The 23,102-nt window shown below is 53.9% G+C and overlaps 1 protein-coding gene across 12 annotated transcripts; it reads left to right on the top strand.

Annotated features, from left to right (window-relative positions):
* Positions 1-301: 301 nt before the first annotated feature.
* Positions 302-22,518, top strand: RCC1 (regulator of chromosome condensation 1). Of its 12 annotated transcripts, none has more exons than XM_051856105.2 (12): positions 302-427; positions 3,528-3,655; positions 14,585-14,666; positions 15,695-15,757; positions 18,178-18,365; positions 18,535-18,714; positions 18,801-18,897; positions 19,013-19,135; positions 19,575-19,730; positions 19,954-20,073; positions 20,422-20,574; positions 21,406-22,518. In XM_051856105.2, the coding sequence occupies exons 2-12, from the start codon at positions 3,536-3,538 to the stop codon at positions 21,579-21,581; spliced, it is 1,458 nt and encodes a 485-aa protein (XP_051712065.1). In that variant the 5' UTR covers positions 302-427; positions 3,528-3,535; the 3' UTR covers positions 21,582-22,518.
* Positions 22,519-23,102: the final 584 nt, after the last annotated feature.

Here is a 23,102-nt window from a genome sequence, read left to right as displayed (position 1 = left end):
TTTATGGGGAAAAATGGTTCTATGAGTGGTGCTGTTTAACCAGTTCTTGCATAATGGGTTCCATGCTTAAATCTTGGGCTGTTCCTTCCCTCAAGTGTTTAGCTTATGTCAGCCATTGTTCGATGGGGATGATGGGAGGTGTGTGTGGTGTTCCTACAGAATGATTAAAGGCAACTGCCCTGATGGAGGAGGGGGTTTGTGTGGGGTTCAGGTGCTGCTCACTGAATCCTGTTCCCACAGTGTAGCACAGGGGACGGTGCCTTAACAGCTGGATCTGGTGCTGGGGTATTTGGACAGATGAGTGCTCTTGCTTGATGATGTGAGGAGGTTGAGTCACAATGACTCCATTGTCAAGCTGCTGTTCTGGCTCCCAGCATTAAAGGATAAGCCCCTGGAGGATGGGGGCCAGAGGGGTGCCATCTAGAAGGTAGGGATGGTGGGACAGCCATGACTCCAGGTCAAAGTGGGTGAATTTTATTAGTTGGAAGACACTGGTTATGAGCCGAGAAAGCTTGGGGTCTTGGTTTTAGGGGTTGAAAGGCAGGACTTCATCTGGTTCGCTCCAAATGGCTACAGAAGCCAGTGTTGAGCTGTCAGAGCCAGGAGATCAGGTGCTTGTCACTTGCAGGCATTCAGCAGGGAGTTAGAACAGATCTAATATGGCTCATTTGAGTGCCAACTCCCAGGAGATACTCTTTATTTGAAAGGCACTGGGGAGACAGGCCTTCATCTGCTGGTTCATTCCCCAGTTTGCCACAAATGGCTGGAGCTGTGCCGATCTGGAGCCAGGAGCTTCTGGGTCTCCTATGTGGGTGCAGGGGCCCAAGCATTTGGGCCACCTGCTGCTCTCCCAGGCGGTAGCAGAGAGCTGAATTGGAAGTGGGACAGCTGGGTCTTGAACCAGCACCCATATAGGATGCTGGTGCTTCAGGCCACAGCGCCAGCCCCTGTGTGTGTGTGAATGTGACCTGTATTCCAGTGGGCTAAATTACTGCCCAGGTCAACAGGCAATCAAGCACCTGCACAGAGGAGCAGGTATCCTTGCTCAGGAAGGAGGTGAGGGTAGGGTCTTGGTTTTCTAGGACCAGGGCTGTGGCTGCTTTCTCAGCACACACTTCGACTCAAGTAGTTTTTCGACCCCCCAGTGAACAGGATTTGGGGACTCTGGCCCAAATTACCAAGTGACTGCAGTACTGGGCAGCAGGAATATTTGCAGTTCCCATCTACGAACCAGATGCAAGTAAGGCAAAGCTAAGTTTGCAGATGTTTCCTGAAGATGTCAAGTTCTGAGCGTTGTTTCAGGGTAGGCAGGTAAACCGGTTAAACTGCAAGTGTTTGGGTCCAAATGCCAGTTGAAGGGCAAGCATTCTAGTTAAGCCACCACCTGAAACACCTCGGTCAGTGTGTCCTGCCCCCACCCTCCAATCCAGCTTTGCACTTTGGAGGCAGCAGCTAGTTGCATATTCCCCTGCCAGCCATGGGGAGACCTGGTTGGAATTCCAGACTCCTGACAGCCCCAGGTGTTGCAGGTATTAAAGTAGTGAGCCAGCTGATGGAAGATCTCCATGCCTTTCCAAATAAAGGTCTCCTAATTTTGAGTAGATGAGCCTTAAAGTTCAAATCCTTTGTTTCATAATGCCTGATACATTTCAAAGATTTGAGAGGCAGATTGAGGGAAGGAGGGAGAGACAGGTCTTCCATCTGCTGGTTTACCCTCCAGGTGGCCATAACAGCCAGAACTGGTCTGATTCAAAATCAGTTGGGTTTCCCATGCAGGTGCAGGGGTCCAAGCACTTGGGCCATTTTCTACTGCTTTCCCAGGCCATAGCAGAGAGCTCGATCAGAAGAGGAGCAGCTGGGACTTGAACCAGTGCCCATATGGAATGCTGGTGCCACAGGCAGAGGCTTAGGCTAGTACGCCATAGTGCTGGCCTCATCTTTTTAAAAACAATTTCATTTTACTTGAAAGTTCTGGGGCCAGCGCTGCAGCGCAGCAGGTTAAAGCCTTGGTCTGCAATGCCGGCATCCCGTCTGAGTGCCAGTTCGAGTCCCCGCTGCTCCATTCCAACCCAGCTCTCTGCTATGGCTTGGGAAAGCAGTAGAAGATGGCCCAAGCACTTTGGCCCCTGCACCCGCGTGGGAGACCCGGGGAAAGCTGCTGGCTTTGGATTGGCATAGCTCCAGCTGTTATGGCCCTCTAGGGAATGAACCAGCAGATGGAAGACCGACCTCTATATCTGCCTCTGCCTCTCTCTAACTCTGCCTTTCAATAAATTAAAAAAAAAAAAAAAAAAAAAACTCCCATCCACTTGTTCATTCCCCCCAAATGACTCTAAGGGCCAGAGTTGGGCTGGGCTGAAACCAGGAGCCCAGAATTTCATCTGGGCGGCAGGGACCCAAGTACTTCAGCCATTACTTACTGACTCCCAGGGTGCACGTTAATACGAAGGCAGAGAAGCCAAGACTTGAAACAGGCACAGGATGCAGGCATCCAAAGCAATGACTTAAACTAAACCCTGGACCAAACGTCTGCCCCCTTAGTCTTGTTAATCCCAGCCAGTGGAGTTGGCATCTTCAATACTGTTGTTTTCATATGGAGTTCACTTTGTCTTTATAACTTCCATATCTCTACTTTTGGAACATAGGGAATCCATTTAACTTTTAGTGGCCTATTTGCATCCGTCCTGGGTTAGGTTCAATTGATTGGTCTCTTAATAGTTCACATTCAATAAATGAAATTAAAACAATGCAAAAAAATTAAAAGCTGAGTTCAAAGAAAAGCAGGTGGAGGAGAAATTGAGCCTTCTCCTGACTATCCAGAATTGAGCTAGCACAGAAGGAAGCCCACTTGTCAAGAAAGTGCAGCTCAGGTGCCGGGGAGAAGGAGTGAGTGAGCACTAGGACGGTACCGATCTACAGGAGAAGTGGGAAGTCGTCAGTGTGGGGCGTGTGCAGCCTGGAGCTCCAAGCATAGCTCTGAGAAGCGCTTGTTGAACTGGCCCAAGTTTTTCTAAACAAGGTGACGTCTCAGCCATGATTTAGGCTGAGGATCTGGATGGGATGAAATAGGAGAAAATGAGAGGCAGGAGGGCGGTGCTTCAGACGAGCACCAAGAGAAACATGAAGAGGAGGTGGATCAGAATGAACAGTAAGGTCTGAAACTGCTTTTCAGAGAACGCTGACCTTGGTAGGAGAGGTGAAGCTGGGGAGGGAGTCCAGATTTGCGGGAAGGTACCAGGTTTTATTTTAGACTCAGTGGGAGGCGTGGGTCTTCTGGGTGGAGGTCAGGACCAGCCTGTCAGCTACAAGAAGAGGTCCCCAGTCCTGAACAAGAATTCCAGCCCCCTCCACCACTCGGGCGGTACCCAGGGAACTTGCCTAACTTTGAACCTAGTTTCTCTCATTTTCCCAACCACCAAGAGGTTTTTGTGAAGAACAAGTCAGCTAATGGATGTGGATTTGTTTCTGTACAAGAAACAAAGGGCTTTGAAAAATAGGCACTAATTTTTTTTTGTAATTACATTAAGCCATGTGAATGAGTAAGATCTTCAAGAAAGAAGAAAGATCAGATATCCCAGGGATTAAATTGGAGACATTGCACAGTGTATCATCCAAAAGAAGTGTGCATGATGGAGGCAGAGGTAAACTTGAAGAGGTAAGAGACGCGTGGCGGGGGGGCAGTGCTTTGGGGTGGGCTCTGAGTTCTGGTGTGGTAGGAGGACTTTTCAGAGTGAAAATCGACGTGACAGGGAGAAAATGTCCCCTTGCAGAGACGGCTGCCCTTCCCTGAGAAGCCTCCCGAGTCAGATGGCCTGAGAGGTCTCCTCAGGGAACACCTTAAATCCACAACAACTGTGTTTCGCTTGGTGCCATTTTTAAGTCTCCAGCTCCCAACTCCATACTCATGCTGCTCTCCTTTCTTACCTGGTCTCCCTCACTCCTCTTGCTCACCCCCTCTCTTTTTTAAGTTTTTTTTTTTTTTTTTTTTTTTTTTTAATTAAAAGGTAGAGTGGCAGAGAGGGAGGGAGACAGAGAAAGATCTTGCAGACTCTGGATCGATCCTAAAATACCCACAACAGCCAGGGATGGACTAGGTTGAAGCAGGGGCCCAGAACTCCATCCAGGTCTCCACGTGGGTGACAGGAACCCCAAGTGGTTGAGCCATCAGCGGGAAGCGACCCAGGGTGCGGCAGGGTGCGCACCTCTTCAATCTTATCTTCCCTCCCGCCCAAATCCATTCTGTTCTCAAGCACAGATCCTATCATGTGATTCCCATGCCCAAATCCCTGCCTTAGGTGGCTTCCTCAGGGCAGAGGCTGTGCTCCTTAGACATAGGGCCCTGCTCCCTCCCGCGGGCTCCCGCAGCTTCCTCTCCCTGCCGGACTGCTTCTCGGAGGATGCCCTCCTAGACTCAAAACCCGTCTTTCAGCCCAGGCGGGTCCAGCGGCCTTGTGCTTCCTGATAGTCTGATTTCTCTTCCTTCTCCACGGAGACCGTATTTCGGGCAGGGAAGATCGGTAGCTTTTTCTCCGCAAAGTCTGCGCCCCAGATTCTCCCAGACAAAGCCGGATACAGGTAGCCTTTCCGGTCGATCCCAAACAGCAGCATCCAGGCCAGGGGCCAGAGCTGGGTCCAAAGCTCCCCGGCCTGGGAGCCGCTTGCACTTCCCGGGGGTGCCGCCAGGGGCCGCCGGCCTCTTTGTTTTTCTCCGGCCCAGGGTCGGGGCCGGAGGCCCGCAGAGCGCATGCTCTGGGGCAGTTTCGCGGCCGGGCCGGCGAGAGCTGGAATTCCTTGTGGTCGACCCGCATCGAGGTAGGTCGTGGGCGACACGGGCGGAGAGTCCGGGCGGAGGGCGGCGCGGCGCGGCGCGGCGGGCGGGCGGCCGCAGCCGAGCACCGCGGGCTCCGCGGCGGGCCGGGTCCGTTGCCCGCGCGCGCCGTGTCGCGCGCCGCCGACCCCACGTGAGGCCGAGCGGTGAGAGCCGCGGCGCGGGCGCGCGTGCCCAGCCCCGCGGGGGCGCCCGGGCTGCGGTCGGGCCCCGCCTCGCTCGAGCGAGGGCCGCGCGGCCCCTCCGCCGCCGCGCCTCTCGCGGCCGCGCCGCGGCTCCCCGCGCGGGCGGGAGATTCAAACGGCCAGAGCGCGACGGGCCGGTGGCGCGGCCGCAGTGCCCTCCCCCCGGGCCCGGGGTGCAAAGACCCGCGCGGGTCCTGGGCGGAGGTCGCGTTCCGCGGCGGGACCAGTGGTTTTGTGCGAGATGAGTTTGGAGAAAGCGGTGTCTGGGACGGGAATGGGGTGGGGGTGGGGGCCCTGCAGGGGGAAAGGGGCTGTTTTGATGGAGCTCCAGGATGCCTGGTGGGGGTCGGCTGCGGGGAAAGGACTCTCCACGCCCACAGGCACCGGGCGGGCGGCTTTGGGCCGGTGGCAGGGGCGTGCCCCGCACTCCGCAGCCGCTCTGTTGGTCAACACTCCTGTGCTCTGTCTACGTCCTCCCGCCCCCTGGGCTGGGACAATAGTGAGCAGGGTGGGTCCCGCGTGGCCTTCACTCAGGTCTGGTCTCCTTAGAGAGGCGACCTGCAGGCCCACAGTTGCGGTCCAGCGTGATCACCGAGGTGTGCCCTTGGAGCCCTGGCCGCGCATTCATTTATCAGATACCAGCTGAACTCCTCCGGCCACGTGTGACTTGAGTGCCTGAAGGAAGTTGAGTATGGAGTGTTCCGGGGACCCTGGAGGGGACCCGTGCCCAGGAGGGTCGGGGATGGCTGTCCAGGTGAGGAGACTGTTGAACGGGGTTTTGAAGGCACGGCCGTGTTTGGTGCAGACTGGGAGTGGAGGGGTTAGGGTGAACCAGGCAGGAGGTGTAGTGAGTGTCAGGGGCACACAGGTGTTTCAGTGGCTGAGGGAAGGGGTAGCAGGATGAGACGGCAGGATCTTGGGGGCTGAGTTCAAACCTGGAAACGCTGGGTGCAGATGGAGGAGATGCAGAGTAGTCTGAAAAGATGAACCAGGAGTTACACTTCAGCGCCTGTTGCACATTCATCCCCAGAGCAGGAATCCTGCCCTGTTAGTCTTTGTGGCTATTCAGGCTCTTGGCTTCCCAGCTGGGTGCCCTTGAGTGACCTGCCAAGTCCCCCAGAGCCTTCGTTTCCAAACCTGCACAATGGAGGCAAGAGGCTCGTGGTGAGGAGTGCTAGTTCCCTGGGACTTCCACAAAACAATGACTCTTAACATCTGATGGAAGCTGTGACCTCTTTTCCAAGCATAGCTCAGGATCCAGGGCACCCGGGTGAGGAGCTCCTGGTGTGACCTGTCCCAGCTCTGTGCCTGGCATTATTAGCTCAGCAAATGTTGACACTCCCCCCTTCCCTGCTGGGAAGCCTGAATGCAAAGAGATTGTTCAGGCTGGGGGGAAAGGGGACAGCTGCTGTGGCTGGGAGGGCTTCCTCTCCAGAAAGGAGGCTGGACGGGGTTGCAGGGTCCTAGCAGGAATGGAAAGCTGGGAACCAGCCTGTGTGCCTCCCCGCTTTGTTCCGTGTCCAAAGTGCCTGAGGTGGGGGACAGCTCTGGCCCCGGGTGGCGAGTGGGCAGAGACCTGGGAGTTTGTCCCACCTGTGGATAGCCAAGGACACTTTTCCCTGGGCCTCGTCCTTCCTTATCCGTAACACAGGGCAGGTGTGTGAGCGCTGTGGCAGAGGTCGGCACGCCATAGGAGCCGGAAGACGGAAGCTGGCACTGATTCTGATTATTTGTGGCTGGAAGCTGTGTTGCGGGCGGGAACTGGAACACAGCAACTAATTGCAGACACTCAGGGCTGGGAAGGCACACCCAGAGCAGTCACAGAGCCGTCAAAGAGGACCGGTTTGTACAGGAGAGGATATGCAGGCAGATTACAGCCACAGGTTCCACCTGTCATCTACTTAAAATATTTCCAAACTGGTACTTGCTTGTTTTCTTGAAGAATTATTTATTTGAAAGGCATCGTTACTGAGAGAGAGAGACAGAGAGCAGTGTTTCATCCTCTGGTTCACTCCCCAAATGGCCACAATGGCTGCCACGGCTGGACCGGTTTCGTCCACATCTCCCAAGTGGGATGTGGATCCCATCTTCCACTGATGGGATCTGGACCAGAAGTGGAGCAGCCAGCACGCAAACTGGCACTCATGGCAGTTTATTTTTTATTGTTTGTTTTTTATTTGTTTTATTATTTATTGTTTGTTTATTTGAAAGAGAGATCACCTTCCCACTGGTTCACGCCTCCCAGGGTGCACATCAGAGGAAGCTGGTGTTGGGCACGGAGCCAGGACTGGAGTCCCAGCTCTCTCACGGAGCCAGGACTGGAGTCCCAGCTCTCTGATTCGGGATGCAGGTGCCCCAAGGGGCGTGTTAACTGCTGCGCCAGAGGCCCATCCTGCAGCTCTTGCGGGTGTGCTCGTCCCCTGCCTGCCTCTGCAGCTGCTCTCGGCAGCCATGCGATGACATGAGTCCATTAGAGAGGCCTCTGGGACCCAAGCCAGTGCCAGCCCCACCACAGCAGGGAGTAGTCCAGGCGTCAGTGGATCTGCCACCCACCTGGCCCACCCGTTTGGGCTGCCTCCATGTCTCCTCTCTGATCTCACCATCCTGTTGCTCAGTTGGCTTCTGATCTCTGCTCGGGGGGTATCCTGGGGAAGTTCCAGGCTGCCTCAGCCCCGGCCTGGATCGTGGCCTGTCCTTAGCTGACCTGTTTTTGTTTTAATAATAAGATATACCTGAGTTATTTTTCTAGTTCTCCTTTACTTTTTTGTTTATTTGAAAGGCAGAGTGACAGAGATCTCCCATTCACAGGTTCACTCCTCAAATGACCGCAAAGGCCTGGAACTCCATCCAGCTCTCCCACGTGGGTGGCAGGGGCCCCAGTACCTGGGCCATCACCCGCTGCTTTCCCAAGGAGCATTAACAGGGAGCTGGATCAAAAGCAGAGCAGCCAGGACTTGAACCAACACTCCAACATGAGATGCCGGGGTCTCAGACAGCAGCTTAAGCCACTGCACGGTGACCGTCGGCCCCTGGCTCTCCTTTATTTTCTGTGTGAATTTAGGCAAATAAATTTACCAGTCTGAGCCTCGGTTCCCTTGATTGTGAAACCAGAATGACTTTGCTGCCTTCTTCAGCTTGTGAGGAGGAATCAAAGGTTTTTGCGCGTGGGAGGTGCAGTGAGTGCCCAGTGCCCACTCCCAGACTCCTGTTTCAGGATGGAGGCTGCTGTGGTGCTCAGGCGTGAACATACGTGCATCCCAGCTTTTCTGGGAGAGAACGATTAGTTTCGGGTGGTGGCGGAGGCGTGGACAGAAGTTCTTCCTCTGGGACCAGAGGAGCAAATGGTGTGGAGATGACAGAGAGCAGTGTGGCCTGGGGGGTCTGGCAAGAGGAGAAGGGAGGCTGTGATGGATGAGGGCCGAGGCCCAAGTGGTGTCAGCGCTCCATCCTGGAGCACCGTGGCACCAGGCGGAGAAACGCGAGGCTTTTCTTCCAGGCAGGGGAACCAGCTGCTCAGGAGTCCAAGCAGGAGAGCAGCTTGTTTCAGGCTTGAGCTTCAGAAAGCTCGTGGATGGGGACGGGCAGTGGTGCGGTGCTTTAAATGCCACTTGAAACGCTTGCATCCTGTATCGGGATGCCTGGGATCGAGTCCCAGCTACTCCACTTCTGATGCTGCTTCCTGCAGATGCACACTCTGGGATGCAGCAGATGACGGTGACTCAAGTACTCGAGTCCCTGTCACCCACATCTTCATCTGGCCCAGCCCTGCCTGTTGTGGGCATTTGAGTAGTGAACCAGCAGATGGAACAGCTCTCGTCTGCTTTTCAAATAAATATAAATGAATACAAATTTATTTTAAAAGTCTCTTAAAAAAAATAAAACAGAGCCGGCGCCGTGGCTCAATAGGCTAATCCTCCACCTTGCGGCGCCGGCACACCGGGTTCTAGTCCCGGTCGGGGCGCCGGATTCTGTCCCGGTTGCCCCTCTTCCAGGCCAGCTCTCTGCTATGGCCAGGGAGTGCAGTGGAGGATGGCCCAGGTGCTTGGGCCCTGCACCCCATGGGAGACAAGGAAAAAGCACCTGGCTCCTGGCTCCTGCCATCGGATCAGCGCGGTGCGCCGGCTGCAGCGGCGGCCATTGGAGGGTGAACCAACGGCAAGGGAAGACCTGTCTCTCTCTCTCACTGTCCACTCTGCCTATCAAAAAATAAAAAAAAAAAAAAAATAAATAAAACAACCTAGGGGCCACATGTTGCTGCTGTGGGTGGCAGAGGCCAAAGTCCTTGTGCCATCTTGCACTGCCTTCCCAAGCTCATTTGCTGGGAAGTGGATCAGAAGCAGGGCTGCTGGGATTCGAACTCCTGTTCCAATATATGGGATGCCGGCCCCTGCTCATTGTGGCCAGTTTGCAGTGAGATGCCTCTGAATGCAGGCCAAACACAGGTGTCTAAGGAGGGACTGGTTCAGATGCAGCCCCCAGCACAGGTCTTGTTTTAGTGCTCCATGACACCAGCCATCTCCTTTAGCCCTTGTTTTTCCCCCACTGCATTCCAGGCCTTGCTCGTAGATCAGCCCTGCCTTCAGACCCTTGAGCTAGCACAGTTCTGTCTCTTGCTTTGCTCACATGACTTCTTGTGAGTACTTTCCCAATCTACTTCAGTCTGCCTCCTGGGCACAGCCAACTGCTGAGGTCGTCCTGATGATCCGAGAGGAGACTCGCCTTGGGGAACAGGTGTCCACCGTAAAAGGAGTCTCGGTTCTATCCCGTCAACTTTGCCTGCTTATCATTCCTTCTTGGATGGCTCCTTTGCACTTCAGATTTAACGCAAATGCCTGGTAAAATGGAGCTCTAGACTCTGCCTCAGTCTGGCCCACAGAGCTCTCCATCTCACTGAATGGAAGTCTGCCACCACCTAGTCATTTAGGCCTCAGCCTGGATGCTTGGCCACACTCAGGAGGGTCCTAGGGAGGCTCTGGGTCTCCTAGGATGAACAAGTCATTTTTTAAAATTGAATTTTAATTTTTACGAATTTTTGAGAGAGAGAAGGGGAGCAAATAGCTGCACTCCACTGGTTCACTCCGCACATGTCTGAAATGGCTACAGTAAGCCAAAGTCAGAGCCAGGAGCTGGGAAGTAAGTGTGAGGCTCCCAAGCTGGGTGACAGGAACCTCATTACTTATCACCCACCACAGCCTCCCAGGGGTCTGCGTTAGCAGGAGAGCTGGCAGTGGGAGCAGAGCTGGATGTCTAACCTGAGTACTGCAGTGTGGAGTGCAAGCTTCCTAAACCAGTGCCTGAATCGCTAGGCCGAACAACACCTGTTTCAGGACGAACAAATCATTCTTATTTCTCCTCCCTCGTGCCTCAGTCGAATCCACCAGCAAGCAAGATCTGTCTCCTAGGTCGATCTGTTTTGTCTCCTTTTCTCCGATTCCGGACAGATCAGCTCGCTGCCATCTCTCTTGTTTGCCTGGTATCGACTCCATTCCGTTTCCTTACAGGAGACTGAACAACCTTTTAAAAATGCAAATCCAAAATGAAGATATTCTACCCAAAAACAGTTCTCATTTTCCCGCTGAGGGCCTCGCATGATCCAGCCCCAGTGGCCTCGCCAGGTGTCCAAACAGACTGCCCTGTCCACTGAAACACTTTCCTCCTGGCCTTTCAGGCTGCCTGCCTTAGTGTCACCTCCCCGACCATTGTCCTTCCCGGTCTCTAGTTACTGTGTCTTGTTGCATTTTTACTGTGGCAGAATGCATGTAACAACATCTTTAACCATGTTTTATACAGTTGTGTGGCAAGGAGTGCATTCCCATTTGCATTGTTCTGCAAGCCCAGCTTACTCTCTGTTGTAACATCTTGCTGCTGGGCCACAGGGCACCACCTGTGATCATTTTGTTTCTTTTTCTTTCCTATTGGAGGTAAGCGCCATGAGCAGGGACGGGGTAGTCTTCTTTTTTTTTTTTTTTTTTTTTTTTTGACAGAGTGGACAGTGAGAGAGACAGAGACAGAGAGAAAGGTCTTCCTTTTGCTGTTGGTTCACCCTCCAATGGCCGCCGCAACCGGCGCACCACGCTGATTCGAAGCCAGGAGCCAGGTGCTTCTCCTGGTCTCCCATGCGGGTGCAGGGCCCAAGTACTTGGGCCATCCTCCACTGCCTTCCCGGGGCCCTCTTCCTGGACTGGAAGAGGAGCAACCGGGACAGAATCCGGTGAGGGGTAGTCTTCTTTTCCTGTCTCCACCTTTGGCCCAGAGTCCCGCAGTGGTAACGTGCACTCAGTGAATATTCATGGGACGAATGAGTACATGCTGCCCCACGTTGGTATGTACTGTGCGCTTGGCACTGCACAGCTCCTTGCGAACGTTTCATTCAGCCTTAATGACAACCCCGACAACCAGTCGTTGCATCTCCGTTTACCGAGGAGATACGCACTGCCCCGAGGTTAGCCACTGCCAGCCATGGTCACAAGAGCAGGAGCGAGCAAGTCACAGCCCTGGGAGATGAGTCTGCTTCCCTCCAGGCCCAGAGAGCATGCATTTTTAGTGTGGGAAGAGGAATCCTAAAGAGGTTGGAGAGGAGGAGCCCCGCTCCGAGAGCCATGCCAGTTGATAGAGTGCAGAACTGCCACCTCCTCAAAGTCGCAGCTGCCCCAGGCACAGCCTGCACAGGCCTGGCAGCATTCTGGGCTCTTGGCAACTTGTGCCCCAGGATAAGCAGCAGAAAAGTGCTCTTGTTCAGACAGCGTGGAGGGGACAGCTAGACAGACTGAGGCTCTGGAAGGAAGGGATGGGGGGTGGGGTGCTGGTTAGGCTCACAGCTGGGACTGGTGGAGTTCTTCCATTTGTAGGCTTGGGCAGAGTCTCCATCCTCCGTCTATAAAATAGGTTAGCTTAGATCGCTGGTTCCCAAGCAGGGCCAGGCCCAAGTAGTACCTGGGCAGGCCCTAGATGCTAAGATGACATCAGTAGTAAAGTACTACAATATTCACTCATTTAATCCTCCACATCACTTAAAAATTATAGGTGCCAGTGTTATCCCCATTTTACTGGGGAGGAAAGTGAATAATGGAAAGAATAGATAGCTGTGCCAGATCAAACAGCAAGGAAGGGGCGGAGTCCAGATTCTGGCTCCAGAGGCCCCTTTCTTAGCACACATGCTGAGTGCCTCTTGAGCCCTGCCCCAGCCACCCAGGAGGTTCACAGTCCAGAGTTCAGGAGCCCAGGGCTTGGACAACTGAAGACTAGGACTCAGCAAAGATTGCCTTCCAGAATGCCATGTGTGGAGGTAAAACACTCTGTCCAGCTGGGGCTGGATTGGAATTGAGAGAGCTGTTCCCACAGCCTGGAGAAGACGCTAAGTCCCTGGGAAGGTGGGCAGCAGCTACAGGAGGGGAAGGCAGGTCTTGCGGCTTTCAGCTGCCCCAGATCTTCCTGGGTCCAACCTACCTTCCCACCCATGAGTGATTCCCTTTCCCCACTTTCTCACACCAACTGTTTTTACAGCAGTGTGGGTGTATATATAGTAAAAAGAAAAAAAAAAAGTTTATTTATTTGAAAGGCAGAATGGCCCAGAGAGGGGAGGAGAGAGAGGATCTTCCATCAGCGGGTTCACTTAAATGTCCACTGAAACCAGGAGCCAGGAACTCCACTGGGGTCTCCCACATAGGTGGCAGGAACTCAAGTACTTGGGCCATCATTGGCTACCTCCCAGCCACATGAGTAAAAAGCTGGATCAGAAATGAAGAGTTGGGGCTGATACTGTGTCTCAGCAAGTTAAACTTCCCCTTTCGGTGCCAGCATTTGAGCATTGGTTTGAGTCTCAGCTGCTCCACTTCCAATCCAGCTCCCTGCTACTGTGTCTGGGAAAAGCAGCGGAGGATGGCCCACGTGCTTGAGCCCCTGCCACCCATGTGGGAGACCCAGTTTGAATTTCAGACTCCTGGCTTTGGCCTGGCCCAGCCCTGGCCATTGTGGCCATTTGGGAGGAGAACCAACAGATGAAAGGTCTCCGTCTCTCCTTCTGTCAATCTACCTTACAAATAAATACATAAAAAGGATAAGGGGATGGCACTGTGGCACAGCAAGTTAAGCTGCTGCTTGCAACGACACCAGCATCCCATATCAGAGTGCCAGTTTGAGTCCTAGCTGCTCTACTTCTGATCCAGCGCCCTCTTTAAGCACCTGAGAAAGCAACACAAGATGGCCCAAGTATTTAAGCCCCTGCCACCCACTTGGGAGACCAGGAGGGCATTCCAGGCTCCTGGTTTCAGCCTGGACCAGCCCCAACTATTGCAGCCACTGGAGGAGTTAACCAGTGAGTGGAGGACCAATCTCGCCTTCTCCCTTCCTCCCCTCCCATCACTCTGCCTTTTGAATAACATAAATCTTTAAAAAAGAAGAGATGGGGCCAGTGTTGTCTAGCAGCTAAAACCACTGCCTGTAATGCCAGCACTGGACACTGGTTCATGTCCTGACTGCTCCACTTCCAATCCAGCTCCCTGCTAATGGCCTGGGAAAGCTGCAGAAGAAGGCCCAAGTATTTGGGCCCCAGCTACCCACATGGGAGACCCAGATGAAGCTCTTGGCTCCTTGTAGCCATCTAGGGAGTGAACCAGCAGCTAGATGTAAGCTCTCTGTCTCTCTGTCTCTCTGACTGAGATTGGAACTGACGCGCTGATGTGCAATGTAGGCATCCCCAGCAACAGCTTAACCTGCTGCACCACAGTGCCTACCCCTATATTTGGTTAGTTTGCTTGGTTTAAGATTGATTGATTTATTTTGAAAGGCAGAGAGACAGCTCTGTCTGTTGGTTCTCCCCACATGGCTGCAACAGTGGGGCTGGGCTAGGCCAAAACTGGGATTCCAGAGCTCTAACCTGGCACTCCCACATAGGTGACAGGGGCCCAAGTACTTGGGCCATCATCTGCTGCTTACCAGGTACATCAGCAAGGAGCTGGACCAAAACCAGAGCAGCCAGGACTCCAACCAATATGGGCTGCTGGCATCCCAAGGGGAGGCTTAACCTGCTGTTCCACAGTGCCCACCCCAGCGTAATTGTTATCTCTTGTTGAACCATTAAGGAAAACCAGGTTCCTCCCAGCAGTGGCATTTGTGGACCAAAGAGCACAGATGGTCTAATTTGGCTTCATTTAATAAAAATAGCTGTTTTTTCTTTTAGTCTGATTATAACGATTCATCACCAAAAGCTAACTAGTGGGTTATCTCATTTATGGGAGAAATTATGAGGAGGGTTCACTTAATATTTTATTTTTCATTATGAAAATTTTTTACAACACAAAGAAAAAAAGTAAAAATTGGCCATAATCCTCATCTTCCATTGTCAATGCTGGATATGTTTTCTTTCGCACTTTTTTGTATCCACACATATTTTAATGAATGTGTGCATTTTTATGTGTGTGTATGCATTTTTAGGCTGTGGTTCTGTGTGTTCTTGGGAGAAACTTTGAGAAGCAGAATCCCCACACTTTGGGGAGGTTTTGGTAAATACTGCCTAACCAGTATGGGAAGTGTTTGCCATTTCTGACATGGAGTATTTGGCTGGGATTTTCAGGACAGGAAGATGCCGCCCAAGCGCATAGCTAAAAGGAGGTCGCCCCCAGAAGATGCCATCCCCAAAAGCAAGAAGGTGAAGGGTAAGTTGGCCTTGGCCTCTTTCCAGCTCTGGGTGGCCTCTTGGAGTCATGAGGGTCTAGGACTGGACTCCTTCCTCCCTGACTCCTGTAGCCAAGGGGCTTGGGTGTCCAGGGACCCCACTGAGCTGGAGGGCCTCCCGTAGTTCTTGGAATCCCACCTCAAGGAGATCTTATGTAAAAGAGCCAGACACTTGACTAGAAGCACTGGGGCAGGGCTGGCACAGGCAGTGAGGTGTTATGGTTAGGACCATTGACTTTGAGACGTGGTTCAAGTCCTGGCTTTGCCACTTTCTAGCTGTGCCACTGTGGAAAAGTCACTTAGCTTCATTGAGTGTGGTTTACCTGCTTTCTGAAACGGAGGCTGAACAGCACCAACCTCCCTGGGCTGTTCTGAGGACGAAGCACCATAATGCCCTGGCAGCGTGTGAGGGAGGCGTCAGTGATTTCCTGTCTCCTGGGATCCTCAGCAGGACGGGGAGGAGAGAAAGCCACCCCCGGTCTGGGAGGGAGGAGTGTGGGCCCACGCTCAGACTGCTCAGACCATGTCTGTCTTTTGCAGACGTCCATAACCAGGCGGTGAGAGCTGCTCCCTCCCGCCACCTTCCCGGCGCCCACTCCTGCCGAGGTGCCTGCGGCCCCAGCCCTCCTGACCAGAAAATCCGACCAGGTGGCTTCCCGCCCAGTGTACCTCCACGTACACGTGCTGTGGCCACGCCCCCGGAGGAGGGGCCGGGCGCCATTGGCTGCCCGGGGCTGCGGGCGGCTTCCATTGGCCAGCAGAGGGCCCTGTGCTGCCCACTGGTTGGCACATTCCATCTCTCTTGCCCCCAGCCCTGCCGCCAGTTTTCTTTGTAAATGTGTCCGGGAATTGGAAGGCAGAGCCGGGGAGAGAGGAGGGCCGGGATGGAGGCTGGGGTCTGTGGTCTGAGCCGCAGTCTCCTTGGTTTTCAGTTCAGACCCTGTCAGTTAGCTTTATGACCCCGGGAAGCTGGCTGTCCCTCTTCGAAGCCCTATTCCCTTTCCTACAGAACAAGACCTTACACATGGAGCCTGCGGAGTAATTCCAGGGACTGCCAAGCAACTTAGCATTGGTAGAGTAAGCGGTCACTGGAGGGTAGACTTGGCACCGTGGCTTCTGACCAATACCGCTGATCGGGGAAGTGTTGGGCTGGCCTCTTCCCCTCCCCACCCACCGCTCCCAGGATTGTCACCTGGTTGGCGCCTCCTCTCTCCCTCCCTTCCTCCCACACATTAATAATGCCCTCAATTTCCTATGGGTTTTTTAAGATTTTATTTTATTTGAATGGCAGAGAGCAACAGAGAAGGAGGAAGAAACAGAGAAAAAGAGATCTCCCATCCTCTGGTTCACTCCCCAAGTGGCCCCAGTGGCCGGGGGCTGGGCCAAGCTAAAGCCAGGAACTCTGACTGGGTCTCCCACGTGGGTGGCAGTGGCCCAAATGACTTGGCCCATCTTCCACTGCCTTCCCAGGTACATTAGCAGGAAGCTGGATCGGAAGCAGAACAGCTGGGACTTGAACCAGCACTTTGATATGGGAGCTGGAGATGGTGGTGGCTTAACCCACTCTGCCACAACCCAGGCCTCTCTTGCGGTTTTGTTCTTTGTTTTACTTCTACTTATTTGAGAGACAGAGGGAGACAGGCAGAGAACCTCCATCCACTAGTTTACTCCTAAAATAACAACAACTGCAGCTAGGCCAAGGTAACGTCAGGAACCAAAAACTCAACCCAGATCTCCCATGTGGGTGGCAGGGACCCAGGTACTTGAGCCATCACCTGCTGCTTTGCAGGGTGCAGAGCCAGGCCTCTAACGCAGGCACAACAATATGAGATGCAGGTGTCCTGAGCAGCATCTTCACTCTTAGGGGAACCCCTTCTCCTTGCTCAGTTGTTGCTGTTCTTGTTGTTAAAGATTTTATTTTATTTGAAAGAGGGACAGAGAGAAAGAGATCTTCAGGGGACAGCACGGTGGAATAATGGGCTAAGTCTCCTTATGTGGCAATAGCATCCCATATGGACATCAGTTCTATTCCCAGCTGCTCCTCTTCAATCCGGCTCCCTCCCTACTAATGTGCCTGGGAAAGCAGTGGAAGATGGCCCAACTGCTTGGGCCCCTGCACCCCTGTGGGAGACACAGAAGAAGCTCCTAGCTTCTGGCTTCAGATTAGCCCAGCTCCGACTGTTGTGGCCATTTGGGGAATGAAACAGCGGATGGAAGACCTTTCTCTCTGTCTCTCACACTCTGTCTGTAACTCAGCCTCTCGAATAAATAAATAAAATCTTAAAAAAAAAAAAAAAATAAGAGAGAGAGACAGAGATCTTCATCCACTGGTTCACTCCCCAAGTGGCCACAACAGGCAGAGCTAGACCAGGCCAAAGCCAAGAGTCAGAAACTCTGTCCAGGGCACTTACATGGGTGTCAGGAACCCAAGTACTTGGGCCATCATCCACTGTCTCCTGGGCACACCAGCAGAAGCTGGGTGGGAAGTGCAGAGGAGCCAGGATTCAAATCAGGCACTCCCAACATGGGGTTGGGGTGTCCCCAGCATCATCAGCCCAACCTGCTGCATACAGCACAATGCCTGCCTCCTACCAACTTGTTTTATTTAATTTATTTTATTTTTATTTTTATTTTTATTTTTATTTTTATTTTTATTTTTATTTGAAAGGCAGAGTTAGAGAGATCTTACATCTCCTGGTTCATTCCCCAAATGGCCACAATGGCCATGACTGGGCCATGCCAAAGTCAGGAACCAGGAGTTTCAGCCAGGTCTCCCACACCGTTGCAGGGGCCTTGGACTTGGGCCATCTTCTGCTGCTTTCCCAGGTCCACTAGTAGGAAGCTGGAGCAGAGTGGAATAGATGGGACTCCAGCCAGTGCCCATATTGGCATACTAGTGGCACAGGCAGCAGCTTAACCTGCTATATCACAACACTGGCCCCTTGTTCAGTTTTGTTTTGTTTTAAGCTTTATTTTTTTGACAGTCAGAGTTGCAGAGAGAAAGGGGGACAGAGAGATTGTCCATCTGCTGGTTCACTCCCCAGATTACCACAACAGCCATGGCTGGACTAGGCCGAAGTTAGAACCCGGAGCTTCATCCGGGTTTCCCACATGTGTGGCGGGGGCCCAAACACTGGGACCATCTTCCACTGCTTTTCCTAGGCCATTAGCAGGGAGAAGGATTGGAAGTGGAGCAGCCAGGACTCGAACCAGCTCCCATATGGGATGCCAGCATCACAGGCAGTAGCTTTACCTACTACACCACGGTCTGCCCCTCCTTGTTCAGTTTTTAATCTTCACAAAAACCCTACAAGACGGTACTGTGTTAACCCTTCCACAGACGGGGGCATGTAGACTCGGGACAGTCACGCTGACGGTCTGTGGCAGAGCAGAGGCTTGAGCCCAGGTCTGCATGGTATCAGAGCCCGTGAGGCAACCTCTCCTGCCTGCTGTCATCCTACACACTGAGGACCTGTCTTCTTCACCCCTCAGTCTCACACAGGTCCCACAGCACAGAACCAGGCTTGGTGCTGACACTGGGCCAAGGCGACGTGGGCCAGCTGGGGCTGGGTGAGAATGTGATGGAAAGAAAGAAGCCAGCCCTGGTGCCCATTCCAGAGGAAGTTGTGCAGGCCGAGGCCGGTGGCATGCATACTGTGTGTCTAAGCAAGAGTGGCCAGGTAGGTGTGGGGCTGGCCAGGTAGGTGGGGCAGAGCCTGAGGCTTGCGGGCGTGGGGCAGGACCTTTGAGCCACACGTTTCCCTGTGGAAGTGGAGCTGGGGAGCCAAGCAAGGAGGGCAGTAGACTGCGAGGCCAGACCTTGCAGTAACGGGGACGTGCTGGGCACAGGTCTACTCCTTCGGCTGCAACGACGAGGGTGCCCTGGGAAGGGACACGTCAGCGGAGGGGTCAGAGATGGTCCCCGGGAAGGTGGAACTGCAAGAGAAGGTGGTACAGGTGTCAGCAGGAGACAGTCACACAGCAGCCCTCACCGAGGATGGCCGTGTCTTCCTGTGGGGCTCTTTCCGGGTAAGGCTGGCTGTGCCAGATTGCACGGGGCCCGGCTGGCAGAGGCAGGCATGACTGGCCGCTAAGTGCTGTGTCCTTCCCGCCAGGACAACAACGGTATGATTGGGCTGCTGGAGCCCATGAAGAAGAGCTTGGTGCCCGTGCAGGTGCAGCTGGACGTGCCCGTGGTGAAGGTGGCCTCAGGTGAGCTTGGGGTAGGCCCCTCACTCGGCAGGAGTGAAAGAACCTTGTCTGGGCCTGGCTCAGCCTTGGACCTGACAAGCGAGCCCTGCATCCCCTGCCTTCCTCTCGGCCTTAGGAAATGACCACTTGGTGATGCTGACAACTGACGGCGACCTCTATACCTTGGGCTGCGGGGAGCAAGGCCAGCTGGGTCGTGTACCTGAGTTATTTGCCAACCGTGGTGGCCGGCAGGGCCTGGGTAAGTGTCTTAAAGGTAACAGGGCAATTTGGCAAGCCAGGGAAGGCCAAAGGCAGAAGGGGTACTGTGTTCAGCTTATGTCAGACAGACTCGCGGTGTTGCCCTGGTCTTGCCACCCACTGGCTGTGTGACCCTGAATGTAGTTTCCTTATCTCTAAACGTACCTACGTCTCAGCTGACGTCACTGGGTTGTTGTGCAGGTAAATGAGTTAACTGGAAGAATGTCTGGCGTATGGTAAGTTCCATGTAAGTGTTACCTCTGATGACTGTGGGAATTGGAGCAAGGCACTGGCGCGCTCTCAGCCTTTTTCCTCTCCTGTAAAATACGGGTAAGAGCTCCTAGTTAGCGTCTCTCCAAGGGCTTTTGTCATTTAGGGAAAACAGGTTCACAGAGAGGCCCCATGTCTGTCACTGACTCTGGCTTCCTGTCTGCCTGCAGAGCGACTCCTGGTCCCCAGGTGTGTGCTGCTGAAATCCAGGGGCAGCCGGGGCCACGTGAGATTCCAGGATGCCTTCTGTGGTGCCTATTTCACTTTTGCCATCTCTCGAGAGGGCCATGTGTATGGCTTCGGCCTCTCCAACTACCATCAGCTTGGTGAGTCCCAAGCCTGGCCTCAGGGATGACCCCAGTGACCAGGGCCCCAATCCTGACTCCACTGCTCATTAACTGTGCACTCATGGGGTTCCCTGACCTCTCAGAGCCACAGCTCTGTCACCTGTGGAGTGAGAATGTCCAGTCCTACGGGTGGAGGGCCTCGCTGTGGGAGGGGATTGGGGAGGACAGCTTCACCCCGACAGCTCTCTGGGCCTTTCCCCAGGAACCCCAGGCACGGAGTCCTGCTTCGTACCCCAGAACCTGACATCGTTCAAGAACTCCACCAAGTCCTGGGTGGGCTTCTCTGGCGGCCAGCACCATACAGTCTGCATGGATTCAGAGGGTAGGCCCCCAAAGCCCTCTAGGTTGGAGGTGCATGTTTCCTGGGCTCCGGTCTCGCCACACTCCTGTGGTCCTTGGAATCTGGGTCTGTTCCATGGGTTGAGCCACACGTGGGTCTGTGAAGCCACCCCCTACCCCCAGCGTCCTGGTGTCCTAGGTGTGAGTGCTATGGGGGCCCCATGTGGAGGTTCCCCCAGGCCCCCTCCCAAACAAGGAAGAGATTGCAGACATCTTGACCACCTGGGGGCAGGGAGAGGCTCCCATGGTCACAGGCGCTCACGGGGCCCACTGCCAGTTTTGCCTGGAGCATGCCCTTTACCACTGCTCATTTGTCTCCCTCCTCCCCTAGGAAAAGCATACAGCCTGGGCCGGGCTGAGTACGGGCGGCTGGGCCTTGGGGAAGGTGCCGAAGAGAAGAGCATACCCACCCTCATCTCCAAGCTGCCTGCTGTCACCTCCGTGGCGTGTGGGGCCTCTGTGGGGTATGCCGTGACCAAGGACGGTGAGTGGGGCTGCCCACACTCGGGCTGGTGGGGGCCCGAGCATGGTGATTTTAAGTGCACTTCCCAGCGGGCTGGGCTGTCCATCCTCAGGTGGAGCAGGGGGCGGAGAGCAGGGCTGGCAACAGCACTGCTTGGCTGCTAGTTCTCGGGTGTTGTGGCTTTGATGAATGTAAAGTGAGTAAAGGAATCATTGTAGTACAGGTGATTTGTCCCTCAGAGGGGGAAAAACAGCAAAGGCGGAGATATCTCTGAAGGCCAGAGAGGCGAGGGGCGCCTAGAGCCAGGCTGCAGACTCCTAACCCAGGCCCTGTGTTACTCTACATGCCGGTGACCCCTCATGGACCGCCTAGATTGTGCCAGCTTCCCAGAGACTCGTACTCGGTGTCTTAGGAAAAAGGAGGCTTAGTAGTCAAAGGGGCTGGCAGGCCCAGCAGCAGAGATGGTGCAAGTGACCCCACAGCCTGAGAGGAAGAAGACCCTGAGGAGGAGGGGCTTGCACTGCTCCTCGACCAGACCAGTCCTTTAGGGAGCAAAGGGTGGCGCAAAACCCCAGAGGGCAGCTGGGGCTGCGGGGCTGTGAGTGCCACGCCTGGGGAGTGCCTAGCAGGGAGAGGCCTTGGGCACTATAGACGGATGGTGGTCTGTGGTTTACTAGATTATTTTGGTCTGTCTCCTGGGCTCCTCCCAGTCCCCCTGGACTCCTCGAGGCTGTGACCTTGCCCCACCGCGATGGTCATGGCCAGGTTTTACCTGATCTGAGGCTTCTCAGGCTATGGAAAGCTGGGGCCAGGGATCCTGGAGACAGCTGCCTGCCTTTCTTTCCCTTGCAGGTCGTGCCTTTGCCTGGGGCATGGGCACCAGCTACCAGCTGGGCACAGGGCAAGATGAGGACGCCTGGAGCCCCGTGGAGATGACGGGAAAGCAACTGGAGAACCGTGTGGTCTTGTCTGTGTCCAGCGGGGGCCAGCACACAGTCTTGTTAGTCAAGGACAAGGAGCAGAGCTGATGAAGCCTCTGTGGGCCTGGCCTGGCCCCTCGCCCACCCTCGTGCAACAGGGAAGCAGTGACAACCACAGATTCCAGCAGGCCTCTCCCCAACCCTGAGCACTCTGTTATCTCCTGCCTTTTTCCCATCATCAGCAGAACAGAATTCTTTTCCTCTTTTTCTTCCTCCTTTCTGGAATCATCCTGGGACCTGCAGGATGAAGGGGAGGATGGATGGTGGAGTTCTGGACAGAAGGAACATTGCTCACCCCAGAGCTGTGTGGTCACACTTTGCCCCTACTTCCCTACCTCCCATGGTCCTGGCTGGCTCTGGCTTTGCCTAACAAAAAAACCAAAACTCCCTCCCTTGGGCGTTTGGAGCCATCCTCCAGTCATGTGCCGCTCTTCCTAAGCCCAGTAGTCCACAGGCAGACAAATGGTTCAGTTACCCGACCCAGCTGTCATGGCCCGTGCCTCAGGGAATCCAGAGAAGGGACAGGCTGCACAGCTGTGGGCAGCCCCAAGCCAAATACTTGGCTCTAAACAGGTGTCCATGGGACAGAAAGGATGACAGTTCTCCACTTGACCAAGAAACAAGCCGACTAGGGGTTCTCCCAGAAGCACAAAGCCTACCCTGGCCCCTCAGGCACTGCCTGGGTATCCCACCCATCCACTGGGCCTCATCTGCAGCCAAGGACCGAATCCCAGAAGAGAAGGCGGGCAGGGGATGGGGGAAGAGGGTAGCGGGTATGGAGGATTTTATGAACAAACAGCAATAATACTGAGCAGGGAGGGAGGCAGAGAGGGTCGGAGAGGGGCAGAGGCTGGTCCCCAAGAAGAATGAGCAGCAACTTGTACAGCGGCTGAGAAAAGAGTTTTGATTTTTTTAAATTATAAAATATTTTGGAGGGGAGAGTGAAATCTTTTAACACTTTGAATAAATTTAGAGTTTTGTAAGACTGGCCGCTTGTTTTCTACATACTCTCTGCCTTGCCAGGGGAGCGCCAGGCCTGTGGACCTGGTGTCGGGGCCACAACCCAAGTGATGTCCCTGTTGCCTGCCAGCCAGCCAGTGTCTGTAATCCAAAAGGGAGGAAAGAGTTGAGTTGTGCTCGGAATCTGTGGATTTTTTAATAATGATTCTGCACAGCGCAAGAGAAGTGGGAAGGAAACATTAATATCCTAACGCCAAGCCAAGATTTTTGAGTACAGTACAGGTGAGGAAGGCCTGCTGAGCTGCTTGTGGTGTTCTTGAAGAGCTGGTGTGTTTGTTTAAACATGATCGTCTGCACAGTAACAACTTTGGGATGTTAATGTAGTTTCACATTTGAACAACCAAATCGCTCACACAGCTGACCTGTCCAGTACAGCCATCACTAGCTACGTGTGGCTCTTTACATTTTAATCAGTTTAACGTAAGTTCTCTCAGTTGTAGAAACTGTACTTTGAGTACTTAGTCATCACATGTGGCTAATTATGCCATGGGCTTGGACCAAGCCAAAATAGAATATCATGGGGCTGGCATTGTGGGAAAGCAGTGCAGG

Source organism: Oryctolagus cuniculus, chromosome 7 (assembly GCF_964237555.1).
Source record: "Oryctolagus cuniculus chromosome 7, mOryCun1.1, whole genome shotgun sequence".
Taxonomy (NCBI): Eukaryota; Metazoa; Chordata; class Mammalia; order Lagomorpha; family Leporidae; genus Oryctolagus; species Oryctolagus cuniculus.
Note: the sequence above shows the minus strand (reverse complement) of the source record. Positions and strands in the feature narration are given on the sequence as shown.

What these genes read in the sequence shown, in the direction of transcription:
- RCC1 (XM_051856103.2), top strand. Translation starts at nt 3,536, where the DNA reads ATGAGTAAGATCTTCAAGAAAGAAGAAAGATCAGATATCCCAGGGATT. An exon ending in TGACCAGAAAATCCGACCAG is followed by an intron (nt 15,334 to 18,177) that starts GTGGCTTCCCGC and finishes TTCACCCCTCAG; the next exon opens with TCTCACACAGGTCCCACAGC. An exon ending in TCCTGTGGGGCTCTTTCCGG is followed by an intron (nt 18,715 to 18,800) that starts GTAAGGCTGGCT and finishes CCTTCCCGCCAG; the next exon opens with GACAACAACGGTATGATTGG.